Source organism: Hemitrygon akajei, chromosome 2, assembly GCF_048418815.1.
Source record: "Hemitrygon akajei chromosome 2, sHemAka1.3, whole genome shotgun sequence".
NCBI lineage: Eukaryota > Metazoa > Chordata > Chondrichthyes > Myliobatiformes > Dasyatidae > Hemitrygon > Hemitrygon akajei.
Window position 1 is genome coordinate 176,380,531 of NC_133125.1, and position 18,003 is coordinate 176,398,533.

Here is an 18,003-nt window from a genome sequence, read left to right on the forward strand (position 1 = left end):
GAGTTCCTCTTGTCTTCACCTACTACCCATGGGACTCTGTATCCTTAACACTGACCAAGTTCCTCTTGTCTTCACCTACCACCCACGGGACTCTGTATCCTTAACACTGACCGAGTTCCTCTTGTCATCACCTCCCACCCATGGGACTCTGTATCCTTAACACTGACTGAGTTCCTCTTGTCTTCACCTACTACCCACGGGACTCTGTATCCTTAACACTGACCAAGTTCCTCTTGTCTTCACCTACCACCCACAGGACTCTGTATCCTTAACACTGACCAAGTTCCTCTTGTCTTCACCTCTAACCCACGGGACTCTGCATCCTTAACACTGACCGAGTTCCTCTTGTCTTCACCTACTACCCACGGGACTCTGTATCCTTAACACTGACCGAGTTCCTCTTGTCTTCACCTACTACCCACGGGACTCTGTATCCTTAACACTGACCGAGTTCCTCTTGTCTTCACCTACTACCCATGGGACTCTGTATCCTTAACACTGACCAAGTTCCTCTTGTCTTCACCTCTAACCCACGGGACTCTGCATCCTTAACACTGACCGAGTTCCTCTTGTCTTCACCTACTACCCACGGGACTCTGTATCCTTAACACTGACCGAGTTCCTCTTGTCTTCACCTCACACCCATGGGACTCTGTATCCTTAACACTGACTGAGTTCCTCTTGTCTTCACCTACTACCCACGGGACTCTGTATCCTTAACACTGACCAAGTTCCTCTTGTCTTCACCTACCACCCACGGGACTCTGTATCCTTAACACTGACCGAGTTCCTCTTGTCTTCACCTCCCACCCATGGGACTCTGTATCCTTAACACTGACTGAGTTCCTCTTGTCTTCACCTACTACCCACGGGACTCTGTATCCTTAACACTGACCAAGTTCCTCTTGTCTTCACCTACCACCCACGGGACTCTGTATCCTTAACACTGACCAAGTTCCTCTTGTCTTCACCTCTAACCCACGGGACTCTGCATCCTTAACACTGACCGAGTTCCTCTTGTCTTCACCTACTACCCACGGGACTCTGTATCCTTAACACTGACCGAGTTCCTCTTGTCTTCACCTACTACCCACGGGACTCTGTATCCTTAACACTGACCGAGTTCCTCTTGTCTTCACCTACTACCCATGGGACTCTGTATCCTTAACACTGACCGAGTTCCTCTTGTCTTCACCTACTACCCACGGGACTCTGTAACCTTAACACTGACCGAGTTCCTCTTGTCTTCACCTCCCACCCACGGGACTCTGTATCCTTAACACTGACCGAGTTCCTCTTGTCTTCACCTCCCACCCATGGGACTCTGTATCCTTAACACTGACTGAGTTCCTCTTGTCTTCACCTACTACCCACGGGACTCTGTATCCTTAACACTGACCAAGTTCCTCTTGTCTTCACCTACCACCCACGGGACTCTGTATCCTTAACACTGACCAAGTTCCTCTTGTCTTCACCTCCAACCCAAGGGACTCTGCATCCTTAACACTGACTGAGTTCCTCTTGTCTTCACCTCCGACCCACGGGACTCTGTATCCCTAACACTGACCGAGTTCCTCTTGTCTTCACCTACCACCCATGGGACTCTGTATCCTTAACACTGACTGAGTTCCTCTTGTCTTCACCTACTACCCACGGGACTCTGTATCCTTAACACTGACCGAGTTCCTCTTGTTTTCACCTCCAACCCAAGGGACTGTGCATCCTTAACACTGACCGAGTTCCTCTTGTCTTCACCTCCCACCCACGGGACTCTGTATCCCTAACACTGACCGAGTTCCTCTTGTCTTCACCTACCACCCATGGGACTCTGTATCCTTAAAACTGACTGAGTTCCTCTTGTCTTCACCTAGTACCCACGGGACTCTGTATCCTTAACACTGACCGAGTTCCTCTTGTCTTCACCTCCCACCCATGGGACTCTGTATCCTTAACACTGACTGAGCTCCTCTTGTCTTCACCTACTACCCACGGGACTCTGTATCCTTAACACTGACCAAGTTCCTCTTGTCTTCACCTACCACCCACGGGACTCTGTATCCTTAACACTGACCGAGTTCCTCTTGTCTTCACCTCCCACCCATGGGACTCTGTATCCTTAACACTGACTGAGTTCCTCTTGTCTTCACCTACTACCCACGGGACTCTGTATCCTTAACACTGACCGAGTTCCTCTTGTCTTCACCTACTACCCACGGGACTCTGTATCCTTACCACTGACCGAGTTCCTCTTGTCTTCACCTACTACCCACGGGACTCTGTATCCTTAACACTGACCAAGTTCCTCTTGTCTTCACCTACCACCCACGGGACTCTGTATCCTTAACACTGACCGAGTTCCTCTTGTCTTCACCTCCCACCCATGGGACTCTGCATCCTTAACACTGACCGAGTTCCTCTTGTCTTCAACTACTACCCACGGGACTCTGTATCCTTAACACTGACCGAGTTCCTCTTGTCTTCACCTCCCACCCACGGGACTCTGTATCCTTAACACTGACCGAGTTCCTCTTGTCTTCACCTCCCACCCATGGGACTCTGTATCCTTAACACTGACTGAGTTCCTCTTGTCTTCACCTACTACCCACGGGACTCAGTATCCTTAACACTGACCAAGTTCCTCTTGTCTTCACCTACCACCCACGGGACTCTGTATCCTTAACACTGACCAAGTTCCTCTTGTCTTCACCTCTAACCCACGGGACTCTGCATCCTTAACACTGACCGAGTTCCTCTTGTCTTCACCTACTACCCACGGGACTCTGTATCCTTAACACTGACCGAGTTCCTCTTGTCTTCACCTACTACCCACGGGACTCTGTATCCTTAACACTGACCAAGTTCCTCTTGTCTTCACCTACCACCCACGGGACTCTGTATCCTTAACACTGACCGAGTTCCTCTTGTCTTCACCTACTACCCACGGGACTCTGTATCCTTAACACTGACCGAGTTCCTCTTGTCTTCACCTACTACCCACGGGACTCTGTATCCTTAACACTGACAGAGTTCCTCTTGTCTTCACCTACTACCCATGGGATTCTGTATCCTTAACACTGACCGAGTTCCTCTTGTCTTCACCTACTACCCACGGGACTCTGTATCCTTAACACTGACCGAGTTCCTCTTGTCTTCACCTCCCACCCATGGGACTCTGTATCCTTAACACTGACTGATTTCCTCTTGTCTTCACCTACTACCCACGGGACTCTGTATCCTTAACACTGACCAAGTTCCTCTTGTCTTCACCTCCCACCCACGGGACTCTGCATCCTTAACACTGACCGAGTTCCTCTTGTCTTCACCTCCCACCCACGGGACTCTGTATCCCTAACACTGACCGAGTTCCTCTTGTCTTCACCTACCACCCATGGGACTCTGTATCCTTAACACTGACCGAGTTCCTCTTGCCTTCACCTCCCACCCATGGGACTCTGTATCCTTAACACTGACTGAGTTCCTCTTGTCTTCACCTACTACCCATGGGACTCTGTATCCTTAACACTGACCAAGTTCCTCTTGTCTTCACCTACCACCCACGGGACTCTGTATCCTTAACACTGACCGAGTTCCTCTTGTCATCACCTCCCACCCATGGGACTCTGTATCCTTAACACTGACTGAGTTCCTCTTGTCTTCACCTACTACCCACGGGACTCTGTATCCTTAACACTGACCAAGTTCCTCTTGTCTTCACCTACCACCCACAGGACTCTGTATCCTTAACACTGACCAAGTTCCTCTTGTCTTCACCTCTAACCCACGGGACTCTGCATCCTTAACACTGACCGAGTTCCTCTTGTCTTCACCTACTACCCACGGGACTCTGTATCCTTAACACTGACCGAGTTCCTCTTGTCTTCACCTACTACCCACGGGACTCTGTATCCTTAACACTGACCGAGTTCCTCTTGTCTTCACCTACTACCCATGGGACTCTGTATCCTTAACACTGACCGAGTTCCTCTTGTCTTCACCTACTACCCACGGGACTCTGTATCCTTAACACTGACCGAGTTCCTCTTGTCTTCACCTCCCACCCACGGGACTCTGTATCCTTAACACTGACCGAGTTCCTCTTGTCTTCACCTCCCACCCATGGGACTCTGTATCCTTAACACTGACTGAGTTCCTCTTGTCTTCACCTACTACCCACGGGACTCTGTATCCTTAACACTGACCAAGTTCCTCTTGTCTTCACCTACCACCCACGGGACTCTGTATCCTTAACACTGACCAAGTTCCTCTTGTCTTCACCTCCAACCCAAGGGACTCTGCATCCTTAACACTGACTGAGTTCCTCTTGTCTTCACCTCCCACCCACGGGACTCTGTATCCCTAACACTGACCGAGTTCCTCTTGTCTTCACCTACCACCCATGGGACTCTGTATCCTTAACACTGACTGAGTTCCTCTTGTCTTCACCTACTACCCACGGGACTCTGTATCCTTAACACTGACCGAGTTCCTCTTGTTTTCACCTCCAACCCAAGGGACTCTGCATCCTTAACACTGACCGAGTTCCTCTTGTCTTCACCTCCCACCCATGGGACTCTGTATCCCTAACACTGACCGAGTTCCTCTTGTCTTCACCTACCACCCATGGGACTCTGTATCCTTAACACTGACTGAGTTCCTCTTGTCTTCACCTACTACCCACGGGACTCTGTATCCTTAACACTGACCGAGTTCCTCTTGTCTTCACCTCCCACCCATGGGACTCTGTATCCTTAACACTGACTGAGTTCCTCTTGTCTTCACCTACTACCCACGGGACTCTGTATCCTTAACACTGACCAAGTTCCTCTTGTCTTCACCTACCACCCACGGGACTCTGTATCCTTAACACTGACCGAGTTCCTCTTGTCTTCACCTCCCACCCATGGGACTCTGTATCCTTAACACTGACTGAGTTCCTCTTGTCTTCACCTACTACCCACGGGACTCTGTATCCTTAACACTGACCGAGTTCCTCTTGTCTTCACCTACTACCCACGGGACTCTGTATCCTTAACACTGACCGAGTTCCTCTTGTCTTCACCTACTACCCACGGGACTCTGTATCCTTAACACTGACCGAGTTCCTCTTGTCTTCACCTACCACCCACGGGACTCTGTATCCTTAACACTGACCGAGTTCCTCTTGTCTTCACCTCCCACCCATGGGACTCTGCATCCTTAACACTGACCGAGTTCCTCTTGTCTTCACCTACTACCCACGGGACTCTGTATCCTTAACACTGACCGAGTTCCTCTTGTCTACACCTACTACCCACGGGACTCTGTATCCTTAACACTGACCGAGTTCCTCTTGTCTTCACCTACTACCCACGGGACTCTGTATCCTTAACACTGACCGAGTTCCTCTTGTCTTCACCTACTACCCACGGGACTCTGTATCCTTAACACTGACGGAGTTCCTCTTGTCTTCACCTACTACCCATGGGATTCTGTATCCTTAACACTGACCGAGTTCCTCTTGTCTTCACCTACTACCCACGGGACTCTGTATCCTTAACACTGACCGAGTTCCTCTTGTCTTCACCTCCCACCCATGGGACTCTGTATCCTTAACACTGACTGATTTCCTCTTGTCTTCACCTACTACCCACGGGACTCTGTATCCTTAACACTGACCAAGTTCCTCTTGTCTTCACCTCCCACCCACGGGACTCTGCATCCTTAACACTGACCGAGTTCCTCTTGTCTTCACCTCCCACCCACGGGACTCTGTATCCCTAACACTGACCGAGTTCCTCTTGTCTTCACCTACCACCCATGGGACTCTGTATCCTTAACACTGACTGAGTTCCTCTTGTCTTCACCTACTACCCACGGGACTCTGTATCCTTAACACTGACCGAGTTACTCTTGTCTTCACCTCCCACCCACGGGACTCTGTATCCTTAACACTGACCGAGTTCCTCTTGTCTTCACCTCCCACCCATGGGACTCTGTATCCTTAACACTGTCTGAGTTCCTCTTGTCTTCACCTACTACCCACGGTACTCTGTATCCTTAACACTGACCGAGTTCCTCTTGTCTTCACCTCCCACCCACGGGACTCTGTATCCTTAACACTGACCGAGTTCCTCTTGTCTTCACCTCCCACCCATGGGACTCTGTATCCTTAACACTGACTGATTTCCTCTTGTCTTCACCTACTACCCACGGGACTCTGTATCCTTAACACTGACCAAGTTCCTCTTGTCTTCACCTACCACCCACGGGACTCTGTATCCTTAACACTGACCAAGTTCCTCTTGTCTTCACCTCCAACCCAAGGGACTCTGTATCCTTAACACTGACTGAGTTCCTCTTGTCTTCACCTACTACCCACGGGACTCTGTATCCTTAACACTGACCGAGTTCCTCTTGTTTTCACCTCCAACCCAAGGGACTCTGCATCCTTAACACTGACCGAGTTCCTCTTGTCTTCACCTCCCACCCACGGGACTCTGTATCCCTAACACTGACCGAGTTCCTCTTGTCTGCACCTACTACCCACGGGACTCTGTATCCTTAACACTGACCGAGTTACTCTTGTCTTCACCTCCCACCCACGGGACTCTGTATCCTTAACACTGACCGAGTTCCTCTTGTCTTCACCTCCCACCCATGGGACTCTGTATCCTTAACACTGACCAAGTTCCTCTTGTCTTCACCTCCCACCCATGGGACTCTGTATCCTTAACACTGACTGAGTTCCTCTTGTCTTCACCTACTACCCACGGGACTCTGTATCCTTAACACTGACCAAGTTCCTCTTGTCTTCACCTACCACCCACGGGACTCTGTATCCTTAACACTGACCAAGTTCCTCTTGTCTTCACCTCTAACCCACGGGACTCTGCATCCTTAACACTGACCGAGTTCCTCTTGTCTTCACCTACTACCCACGGGACTCTGTATCCTTAACACTGACCGAGTTCCTCTTGTCTTCACCTACTACCCACGGGACTCTGTATCCTTAACACTGACCGAGTTCCTCTTGTCTTCACCTACTACCCATGGGACTCTGTATCCTTAACACTGACCGAGTTCCTCTTGTCTTCACCTCCCACCCATGGGACTCTGTATACTTAACACTGACCGAGTTCCTCTTGTCTTCACCTCCCACCCACGGGACTCTGTATCCTTAACACTGACCGAGTTCCTCTTGTCTTCACCTCCCACCCATGGGACTCTGTATCCTTAACACTGACTGAGTTCCTCTTGTCTTCACCTACTACCCACGGGACTCTGTATCCTTAACACTGACCAAGTTCCTCTTGTCTTCACCTACCACCCACGGGACTCTGTATCCTTAACACTGACCAAGTTCCTCTTGTCTTCACCTCCAACCCAAGGGACTCTGCATCCTTAACACTGACTGAGTTCCTCTTGTCTTCACCTCCCACCCACGGGACTCTGTATCCCTAACACTGACCGAGTTCCTCTTGTCTTCACCTACCACCCATGGGACTCTGTATCCTTAACACTGACTGAGTTCCTCTTGTCTTCACCTACTACCCACGGGACTCTGTATCCTTAACACTGACCGAGTTCCTCTTGTTTTCACCTCCAACCCAAGGGACTCTGCATCCTTAACACTGACCGAGTTCCTCTTGTCTTCACCTCCCACCCACGGGACTCTGTATACCTAACACTGACCGAGTTCCTCTTGTCTTCACCTACCACCCATGGGACTCTGTATCCTTAACACTGACTGAGTTCCTCTTGTCTTCACCTACTACCCACGGGACTCTGTATCCTTAACACTGACCGAGTTACTCTTGTCTTCACCTCCCACCCACGGGACTCTGCATCCAGCACATCATTCTCTGCACCATCCACCATCCGGGTAGCCAATCATTTTAATTCCAGTCTCCGTTCTGATTGGTCAGTCCATGGTCTCATCTACTGCCATGATGAGGCAACTCTCAGGTTGGAGGAGCAACAACTCATATTCCATCTGGATAGCCTCCAACTTGATGGCATGAATATTGATTTTTCCAACTTCCAGTAATTTTTCTCCCTCCCTTTCCTTCTTCTTCTATTTGCCACTGTGCTCCGCTCTCCACAACTGCCTATTACCCCTCTTCTTTCCCTTTATTCCACATTCCACTCTCTTTTCCTGTCATATTCGTTCTCCAGCCATTTATCTTTTCAACATAGCACCTCCCAGCATCTTCCTTCATCCCCCTCCTGCACCCACCTGGGTTCACATATCACCTTTGAGCTTCCCCTTCCCCTCTTCCTTTTTCTGGCTTCTTCCCCCTTCTTTCTATTCCCAATTAAAGGTCTCAGCCCCAGACTTTGACTGTTTATCAATTTCCATAGTTGCTGCCTGACCTGCTGAGTTCCTCCAGCATTTTCTGTGTCTTGCTATGAACTTGGAATCCTGAGTCTCTCTGTTCAACATTTCTACCATGTATTGCAGATGTCCAAGTCCTATTTCAACTTTGCAAAATGGATGACTTTGTACTTGTCAGAATTAAGTTCCATTTGCTAATGCTGTACCCAACTTTCTATCTGATCCATATCCATTTGCAGACTTGGACAACTTCCCTCACCACCCACAACACCACCAATTCTCATTCATTTGTAAACTTACTGATCATACTTCCTACACTCATGACTAAGTCATTAATATATATCACAAAGTGCAGAAGTCCTCGAACCATTCACTACTGTACACAAGTATGTGCAGACATCAATTCAGAAAAGAAACATTCTTCCAACACGACCTCTGCCTTCTGTCATCAAGCTGATTTTGGATCCCTTTAGCTGGATCACCTTGGATCCCAGGTGTGTTAGCCTTCTGGATCAGCCTCTCATGTGGGACCATGTCAAATGACTTACTAAAGTCCACATGGAGAACATCATTCACATTGCCTCCAGCAATCTTCTTTGCCATCTCCTCAGATTAGAGAGATATGGTTTTCCTGACTCTGCACCTTACTGACAATCCATAATCAGATCCTGATCTCTCCAATTATACACAACTCCCACGATTTGAATTCTCTCCAATAATTTCCATGCAGGCACAGATGGAAATCACTCGAACTCAAATCGAAAGTTCTGGACTTCTACAATCCATCAGGAGTCCCAAACCCCACCAGCTAAACCTACTAAGAGATCCCAGCACCTCTGTGCAGAACCTCCAACAGAATACAGCAAAATCTGAGCCAGAACTGTTCCCGACTGACAGCAGCCAGTTAGGACAGATTTGATAATGTGCTGGCAATTCCCCTCAACTGCTCCCTTTAAAAGCTAAAGTGATGGTGAGAGCAGGGGAAAATTTTCACAGTGATTGAGTTCTTTAGAAAAAAACTTTGATTTTGATACTTACTGCAAACTGGAAATGAGTTGGATAACGTTATCACAACTGTAACCCCTAATAGAGTCAATATGATCCAGACTGGAATGTTGATCATACAGCTTTGATCTGAAATTTACAGAAATGAACCTATTGAGTAAATTCACACTACTTCTCCACACACACTCCCAGTTCAAAAATACATTACACACAGTCATATGTCCAATGGTAGTTATGAGACAAAGCAACAAGTTAATCGTAGTTCAATGTAAATTTATGATCAAAATATGTATATGCACCATTTGCTAACTTAAGATTCACTTTCTTGCAGGAATTCACAGTAGAATAGAGAAATACAATAGAAACAATGAATAACTACACACAAACAAAGACAGACAATCAAATCAAAAAGACTGCTGAAGGGTCTCAGCCAGAAACGTCGAGTGTACACTTTCCCATAGATCCTGCCTGGCCTGCTGAGTTCCTCCAGCATTTTGTGTGTGTTGCTTGGATTCCCAGCATCTACAGATTTTTTCTTGTTTATTTAAATGTATTTAATTTATTAAATGCAAACACAAAACTAATTCCTAGAAAGAGGTAAACATGTGAAACCTGTAAAATTCCCCTTACACCAAGATCTAAGATTATGTCGTCCATAACAGCTTCACAGTCAGCAGTAATTACACTGCAAAAGGCAAATGCTAACACTACCTTCTCTCTCCTCCTCCAACACTGAGAGTCCTTCCTTCTCTCCTCATTCTCCATCAGTCAGATAACTCTTTGCCCTATTCAACCCTCTCCATCTGCCCATCACACACACAAACACACACACACCGCACCCTGACAGGTTCCCCTCTCCCACTCCTCTCCATCTGCCTTCCCCACCTCATTCCATGTTCCATTTTTCCCTCTGATCAGATTCAATCACCTTTAGTCCTTTGTCATCTCTTCCCATCACCTTCCCATTTTGGTGTAAACCCCACTCTCCCCTCCTATATCTGACCATTATCCCTCCTCACCTGGATCCACCCATCACCTTCCCGTTCTGGTGTGAACCCCACTCTCCCCTCCTATATCTGACCATTATCCCTCCTCACCTGAATCCACTTGTCACCTTCCCGTTCTGGCGTGAACCCAACTCTCCCCTCCTATATCTGACCGTTATCCCTCCTCACCTGGATCCACCCGTCACCTTCCCATTCTGGTGTGAACCCCACTCTCCCCTCCTGTATCTAACCATTATCCCTCCTCACCTGGATCCACCCATCACCTTCCCGTTCTGGTGTGAACCCCACTCTCCCCTCCTATATCTGACCGTTATCCCTCCTCACCTGGATCCACCCATCACCTTCCCATTCTGGTGTGAACCCCACTCTCCCCTCCTATATCTGACCATTATCCCTCCTCACCTGGATCCACCCGTCACCTTCCCGTTCTGGTGTGAACCCCACTCTCCCCTCCTATAACTGTCCATTATCCCTCCTCACCTGGATCCACCCGTCACCTTCCCATTCTGGTGTGAACCCCACTCTCCCCTCCTGTATCTGACCATTATCCCTCCTCACCTGGATCCACCCATCACCTTCCCGTTCTGGTTTGAACCCCACTCTCCCCTCCTATATCTGACCGTTATCCCTCCTCACCTGGATCCACCCATCACCTTCCCGTTCTGGTGTGAACCCCACTCTCCCCTCCTATATCTGACCATTATCCCTCCTCACCTGGATCCACCCATCACCTTCCCGTTCTGGTGTGAACCCCACTCTCCCCTCCTATATCTGACCATTATCCTCCTCACCTGGATCCACCCATCACCTGCCAGAGTTTGATCTGCACCTTCTGTCTCTACCCTCTGGCCATATTCTCTTGATCTGTCAGATCATATCCACATCTGCTTGTCCTTAGATGGTGAGGGTGAGTCTCCCTCGGGAACCTCTGCTGTTCTCATGGTAACACTGGTATGGACTCCAGGATACTGACCCAGTGACAATAATCTGCCTCCCCATGTTCACATGATGTCATTATTATCTTGTCGTTATTAAGCTGTAACCAAATGACATGCATTTAAAAGTCACGGAGATGGTGATCGGTGTGACTGGTGCTCTATTTACTGGTGATAGCTGGACCAGTGACACACACTCAGAAGGCTCTCGTGGAGAACTCTACTGGCTGTCGATGGAATAGCTGCTCCTACTCTACTTAATTACTGTTTCCAGCTTGTTTTGAAAACTTATTTTTAAATGCAATATTGTTTTATGATGAGGATTTGCAAAGCTACTAAAAAGAGGGAGACCACCTCTGTCTGTCGATGGAGTTGCAGTAATTCTGTGCTGCTCTTAGCTTTCTCTCTCTCCCCCCAGCTTAAATTTTGAATTTATAATTTTTAATTGCTGATTCTTGAAGAGGAGTAATATGTTTACGCGAAGTGGGAAGAATTTGCATGACAGAGGGAATGGGAAAGGTAATGGAAAAGGAAAGATGTCGAAGGAAAGATCTGATGAAATGCCATCATGGGCTGAAGACATTGCATTTAATTCAAGAACAGATCAACTGGAAAAGAATAATAATGAAATGAAGTTATTTCTGGGAAATCTTAAAGATGTGGAAACTCAAGTTACTAAACACGAAGAGGAATTGAAGTTAACCAAGCAGAAATTGTCTGAAACTACAACTCGTTTGCAAAAATATCATGATAAGATTATAGATTTAGAAACCAGGTCTCGTCGAATCAACATACGAATTGTTGGATTGCAAGAAGAAGCTAAAAATGGAGATTTAACGGTTTACTTTGGTAAGCTCTTTCATACTTTATTTCCGACTATTTTATCAAAGCTGCCTGCTATTGAAAGAGCACACAGACTTTCGAAATTTAAAAACTCAAGCAGACCAAGAGTTATTTTGGTTTGTTTTCACCACTTTAAAATTAAATATCAAATAATGCGGTAGGCAAGAAAACAGAGAGTTTTCAGTATTAACGGGTCTGAACTCCGTTTTTATGAAGACTACCGGAAAAAAGTAATGGAACAAAGATTAAGATTCGCTTCGGTAATGAAACAAGCATATGATAAGAAATTATTTCCCTCTCTGAGATATCCAACAAGAATGAAACTTTCTCCCCCTAATTCTTCTCCACGTACTTTCTTCGAACCCAAAGTCATACCGTATTTTGTTCAGGCTATACCTATCACCGTCACGGATGTTACTACCGACTGAACTATCTGAAAAGCTGTTTGATTATTTGTATATTATTCATAGTTTAAAAAGAAGATATATGAAGGCTAATTGGATATTTTATTGAGAGATTAATAAAAGAAGATAAGTAAACCTTATTATTATATCCTATTGGATTTTTTTTGGAAAGAAGATTTGCGGCTCAAGTTTGACTGTTCAAATGGCTAATTAGATATTTGACTGAGAAAAGAGGATAAAGGGATTTGTTCCTTTTATCTAATATTTGGTTTTGATGTTTCTTTTTGTTGTTTATTAATTTACTAACTGGTAGTTTTCTGTCCTATTAATAGGCTTTATTTATATATATATCCAGGAGGGTTTAGTTACTTATGATATTACTAATTAATATTTCTGTAAATTTAGTTCGATTAAATATACTATTAACCCTTTTTAAAATCTGTTTTATTATAGTGATATATAACTGTATTTAATAGTTTTCTTAGAGATTTGAAGCTTAATTTAAGATGGCGCTGGTTTTTCTCTTTAAGAGATTATATTATTTTGGTTCTTTTTTGTTTAATACATGACGGAATGTAAACACTCGCCTTTGCTGAGACGTTACTGTCTTTCTTGCAAGGTCATCTTATTTTTTGTGTTCAGGCACTCACTGGGGGGAGGGGGGTGGAGAAAGACAAGACCGACAGAGCGGCCCCTGGCTTTGCATCTATCTATCCTAGTTCGCTTGCCTTTTTTCGGGCTTTTGGGAGGGTGGGCAGGTTTTGAGTTAGGAGTTTTTTTCCTATTGGGTGGTTCCAGAGCATGCGTGTTTTCTATATGGTTGTATTCCTCATCACCGCCATCTTTGATAATCCCGTATTGGTATGTGCTCTGCGCATGTAGAAAGTAAATTAGAATAAAATTATACTATGGCAGTCAAACGGATTAATGTAATAAGTTGGAATGCACATGGTTGGAATCATCCTATCAAATGAAAAAAGACTTTTAAAATTATTAATCGATTCCAACCTGATATAATTTTTGCTCAGGAGACACATATCAAGGCGGGAGATCAAAATAGGTTTTTTAGATGGTGGAATGGCCTGCAGTTCCATGCTACTTCGCAAAGTAAAACTAAGGGCATATCTATCTTTATTAAATCTAATATATTTACTCAAAAGGATATTGAAGCAGATTCTAATGGTAGATTTTTAATTGTTAAAGGAGTGATCTGTAATAGAAAGCTGGTTATGGTTAATTTGTATGGTCCTAATTTAGATGATCCTTCCTTTTTTTTAAAAAATATTTGCTTTACTGCCAGATTTATGCTAATGGGTGGGGATTTTAACTGTTGTTTAAATCCTATGATTGATAAGAGCTCAACTAATCAACTACTTCCAAATCCTTCTGCATCAGTTATTAACTCCTTTTTGACTGATTTAGGGTTGATTGAATTATGGAGGCATTTACACCCTGATAACAGAGAATATTCATTTTTTTCACATGTTTATAAAAAAAATTGAGGATTGATTATATTATAGTTGATCCCTGTCTTTTGCTTAATGTTAAAAACTGTGAATATTATGCTGTTGCTATATCTGATCATGCGCCTTTGAGTTTGTCCTTTGAATTTGATTATGTCATTTTTGGCTGTCCATCATGGCGCATGTTTCAGACTTTATTGCAAAATTCTGACTTTATCAGTTTTATCAAAAGCCAGTTAAAAGAATTTTTTCTTTTTAATGATATAGGAGGTATGTCTAAATTAATTATATGGGATACATTCAAAGCATTTCTACGTGGTCAGATTATTTCTTATTCAACTAAACTTAAAAAACAGACTAAAGCAGAATTAGATAAAATTTCCAAACAAATTAAAGATGTAGACAATAACTATGCGACTTCCCCTAATATTGACTTATTTTAAAAAAGGGTGGAACTTCAATCACAATATAACCTATTATTAACTCATCCAATTGAAGGTTATCTACTTAAGTTAAAGAGCCAATTTTATATGTTTGGAGATAAAAATATTAAACTACTTGCATCTCAATTAAAATCGGCTGGAGCCAAGAGGCAAATTTTGAAAATTCGTAGAAAAGATGGTACCCTAGGTCAGGATTATGAAGAAATTAATAAGATTTTTCAAGATTTTTATACTGAACTTTATAAATCTCAATGTCCAGTAGACTCTTCTGAAATGAATGCTTTTTTTATGAAAGATTGTTTTTCCTAAAATTTCTGCTGAGGATCAAAAAACTCATGATGCCCAAATTACTGAATCTGAAATTCATAAAGCTATTTTTTCAATGTGATCTGGTAAGGCCCCGGGACTTGATGGTTATCCTGTCAAATTTTATAAAAAATTTGGAAAATTGATTTCTCCATATATGTTAGAGATGTTTAAAGATTCTTTTGTGAAAAATGATTTACCCTCTACTTTTTATGAAGCTTCTATTTCTTTAATTCTCAAAAAAGGATAAAGATCCTACTGATTGTGCCTCATACAGACCTATTTCATTATTGAATGTTCATGCTAAGATTCTCTCAAAGATAATGGCCAATCGGTTGGAGAGTATATTGGGTAAAATCATTTTTAAAGATCAAACAGGCTTTATAAAGGGTCGTTATTCTTTCTCAAATGTTTGGAGATTACGTAACATTATATATTTGCCTTCTTCTAAAACTCCACAATGCGTTATATCTTTGGATGCTGAAAAAGCATTTGATCGAGTTGAATGGAATAATTTATTTATTGTTATAGAAAAATTTGGTTTTGGTATTAATTTTAATAATTGAATTAAAAATATGTAAAGTTCCTATTGCAACTGTTGTTACTAATAACTGTAGGTCTCATTTTTTTTCAGCTATCATGAGGGACAAGACAAGGTTGTCCATTAAGTCCTTTGTTATTTAACTTAATATTAGAACCCCTTGTATTGCTCTCTGTGAAGCCGAAAATATTCATGGAATTTTTTGAATGAGATCATGAAGAAGATCTCTCTTTACGCTGATGATTTATTGGTATATATATCTAAGCCTGAAGAATCTATTCCTGCTTTGCCAAAATTATTTGACAAACTTGGAGACTTTTCAGGATATAAGATAAATTTGAGTAAAAGTGAGTTACTTCCTTTAAATGAATCTGTCTCTATATATGATAATATTCCTTTTAAAATTACAGATTCTTTTAAATATTTAGGTGTTATAATTACTAAAAAGTATAAGGATCTTTATAAAGCCAATTTTCCTCCTTTAGTGGACTCTATGAAGTATTCCTTTAGTAGATGGAGCCCACTTACATTTTCACTTGTTGGTTGTATTCATATAGTTAAAGTGACGACTTTACCAAAATTTTTATATCTATTTCAGAATATTCCTCTTTTTTTGACTAAGAAGATTTTTGATCGGATTGACTCCATTATTCTATCTTTTATTTGGGATAATAAAAGACCAAGAATTGGTAAATGTCATTTGCAAAAGTTGAAAAAGGACGGAGGTCTCACTTTGCCTAATCTAAAATTGTATTATTGGGCTGTTAATTTGCGATATATGTCCTTTTGGTTATATTGGGGTGATAGAAATGATTGGCCAATTTGGGTAGACCTCGAACTGAGAGCTGTGAAACAGTTTTATTTAACTTCATTATTAGGAGTTGCTCTACCTATACAATTAGCTAAAGTTGCTAATTTAAACCTATATCCTGTGGTTAAGCACTCTTTACAAATTTGGCTCCAGTTCCGCAATTTTTTTAATCTTAAAAAAATTTAAAGTTAGTAGTATAATTTATTGTAATTACTTTTCTAAACCTTCCTGGAGTGTTCCTATTTTTTTACTTCAGAAAAATAAAGGTATCAATTCTTTTTTGGATTTATTTAAAGAAGGCAGTTTGATGTCTTTTGAACAATTTTTTGAACAATTAGTCGATAAGTATTCTCTCTCATATTCACACTTTTTACAATATCTTCAAGTTAGACATTTTTTACAAAAATATTTAAGTAATTTTTCTTACATCCTGGAGACTGACTTGTTAGATACTATTATGAATATGAACCCTTCGTTGAAAGGTTCTATTGGAAGAATTTATAATTTATTATTACAATGGGATAAGCATCCTTTACTTAAGATTAAACAGGATTGGGAGAAGGAACTCAATTTGACTTTTATATGGGAGCATTGGACATGGATTCTGAAGCTGGTTAACTCTTCTTTGATCTGTGCTAGTCATTCACTGATTCAATTTAAAATTGTACATCATTACCATTTGACGAAGGGGAGACTTTCTAAAATATTTCCCAATGTTGGCAAGTATTGTGATAGATGTAAAACTGAGATAGCTACACTGACACATATGTTCTGGTCATGTTCTATATTAAAACAGTTTTGGAAGTCAGTCTTTTCGACAATTTCTAAAGCACTCAGAATCAATTTACAACCTAATAAATTGACTGTGCTTTTTGGAATAATTCCTCAAAGTATCCATGGTATTTCTGTGTCTGACCAACATGTTATTGCATTTATTACATTGATAGCTAGGAGGGACATCTTGCTGAAATGGATGGATATATTTTAGCTCCTGCTTTGTCACAATAGTTCTCTCAAGTGATGTTGTGTCTTGGCTTGGAGAAAATTAGAAGTTGAACCTTTGAACCCTTATTCGAATTTCAGAAGAGCTCATTTGCTCATTATTATCATTTCAGTTAATTGATAGATTTCCTCCAGGATCTAAATGTAAATTTTTTTGATATATGTTTCTCATGTTGGCGGTTTGATGTTTATTTTTAGGAGCTTCTTGTACGACGCATGGCTCCAGGGTTGTACCTCCAATGGGTTTCTTTTTTTTCCCTCACTTTTCTTGCTTAGTAGGGTTTTTTTTATTCACAAAAATTTTCAATCCTAAGATCATTTTTTCTATTTTGAGGCATTGTAAGTGTTGATACTTCGATGTACTTGTACTATTTTTGAATAATAATGATAAAAAGATTTGAAAACAAAGAAGAGGACCCTCCTATGACTTTGGAATCTGTTATGGAGGCAGTTTGAAAGCATAAAAATGAACTTTCAGAGGAGTTCCAGCAGAAATTCTGGCAACTCAGCACTGAATTTACACAAATGGATGTAAAATTGGATTCTATTCAAAAAACTTTAAGTGAACATGATAAATGGATAAAAGAGAATGAAGACACTTTGACGATGTTGGATGCAAAGATTGATGACCTGGAAAAGATCTGTGATCTTAATGAAAAATTAATAAAAATAAAAAATAAAAAATTAAGATTATCGACTTAGAAAATAGAAGCAGAAGAAATAATATATGAATTCTGGGTTTTAAAGAGCTAATGGAAGGCAATCAGCCTTCAGAATTTTTTGCAAACATTTTGGCTAACTTATTTCTGAATATTTTAAAATCTCCACCTAAAATAGACAGAGCTCATAGATCGCCAGTACTGAGACTTTCTCCAGAAGAATGACCCCAATCAGTGATAATCCGTCTTCACAACCTTCAAACAAAGGAA

The 18,003-nt window shown here is 42.6% G+C and overlaps 1 protein-coding gene across 2 annotated transcripts in view; it reads right to left on the reverse strand.

Moving 5' to 3' along the window:
* LOC140718725 (uncharacterized) overlaps positions 1-18,003 on the reverse strand; it is a 204,252-nt gene that overhangs the window by 91,123 nt on the left and 95,126 nt on the right. For both annotated transcript variants that reach the window (XM_073032830.1, XM_073032827.1), the window contains one exon: positions 9,353-9,448. In XM_073032830.1, coding sequence (XP_072888931.1) covers positions 9,353-9,448 — 96 coding nt within the window. The remainder of the gene's footprint in view (positions 1-9,352; positions 9,449-18,003) is intronic.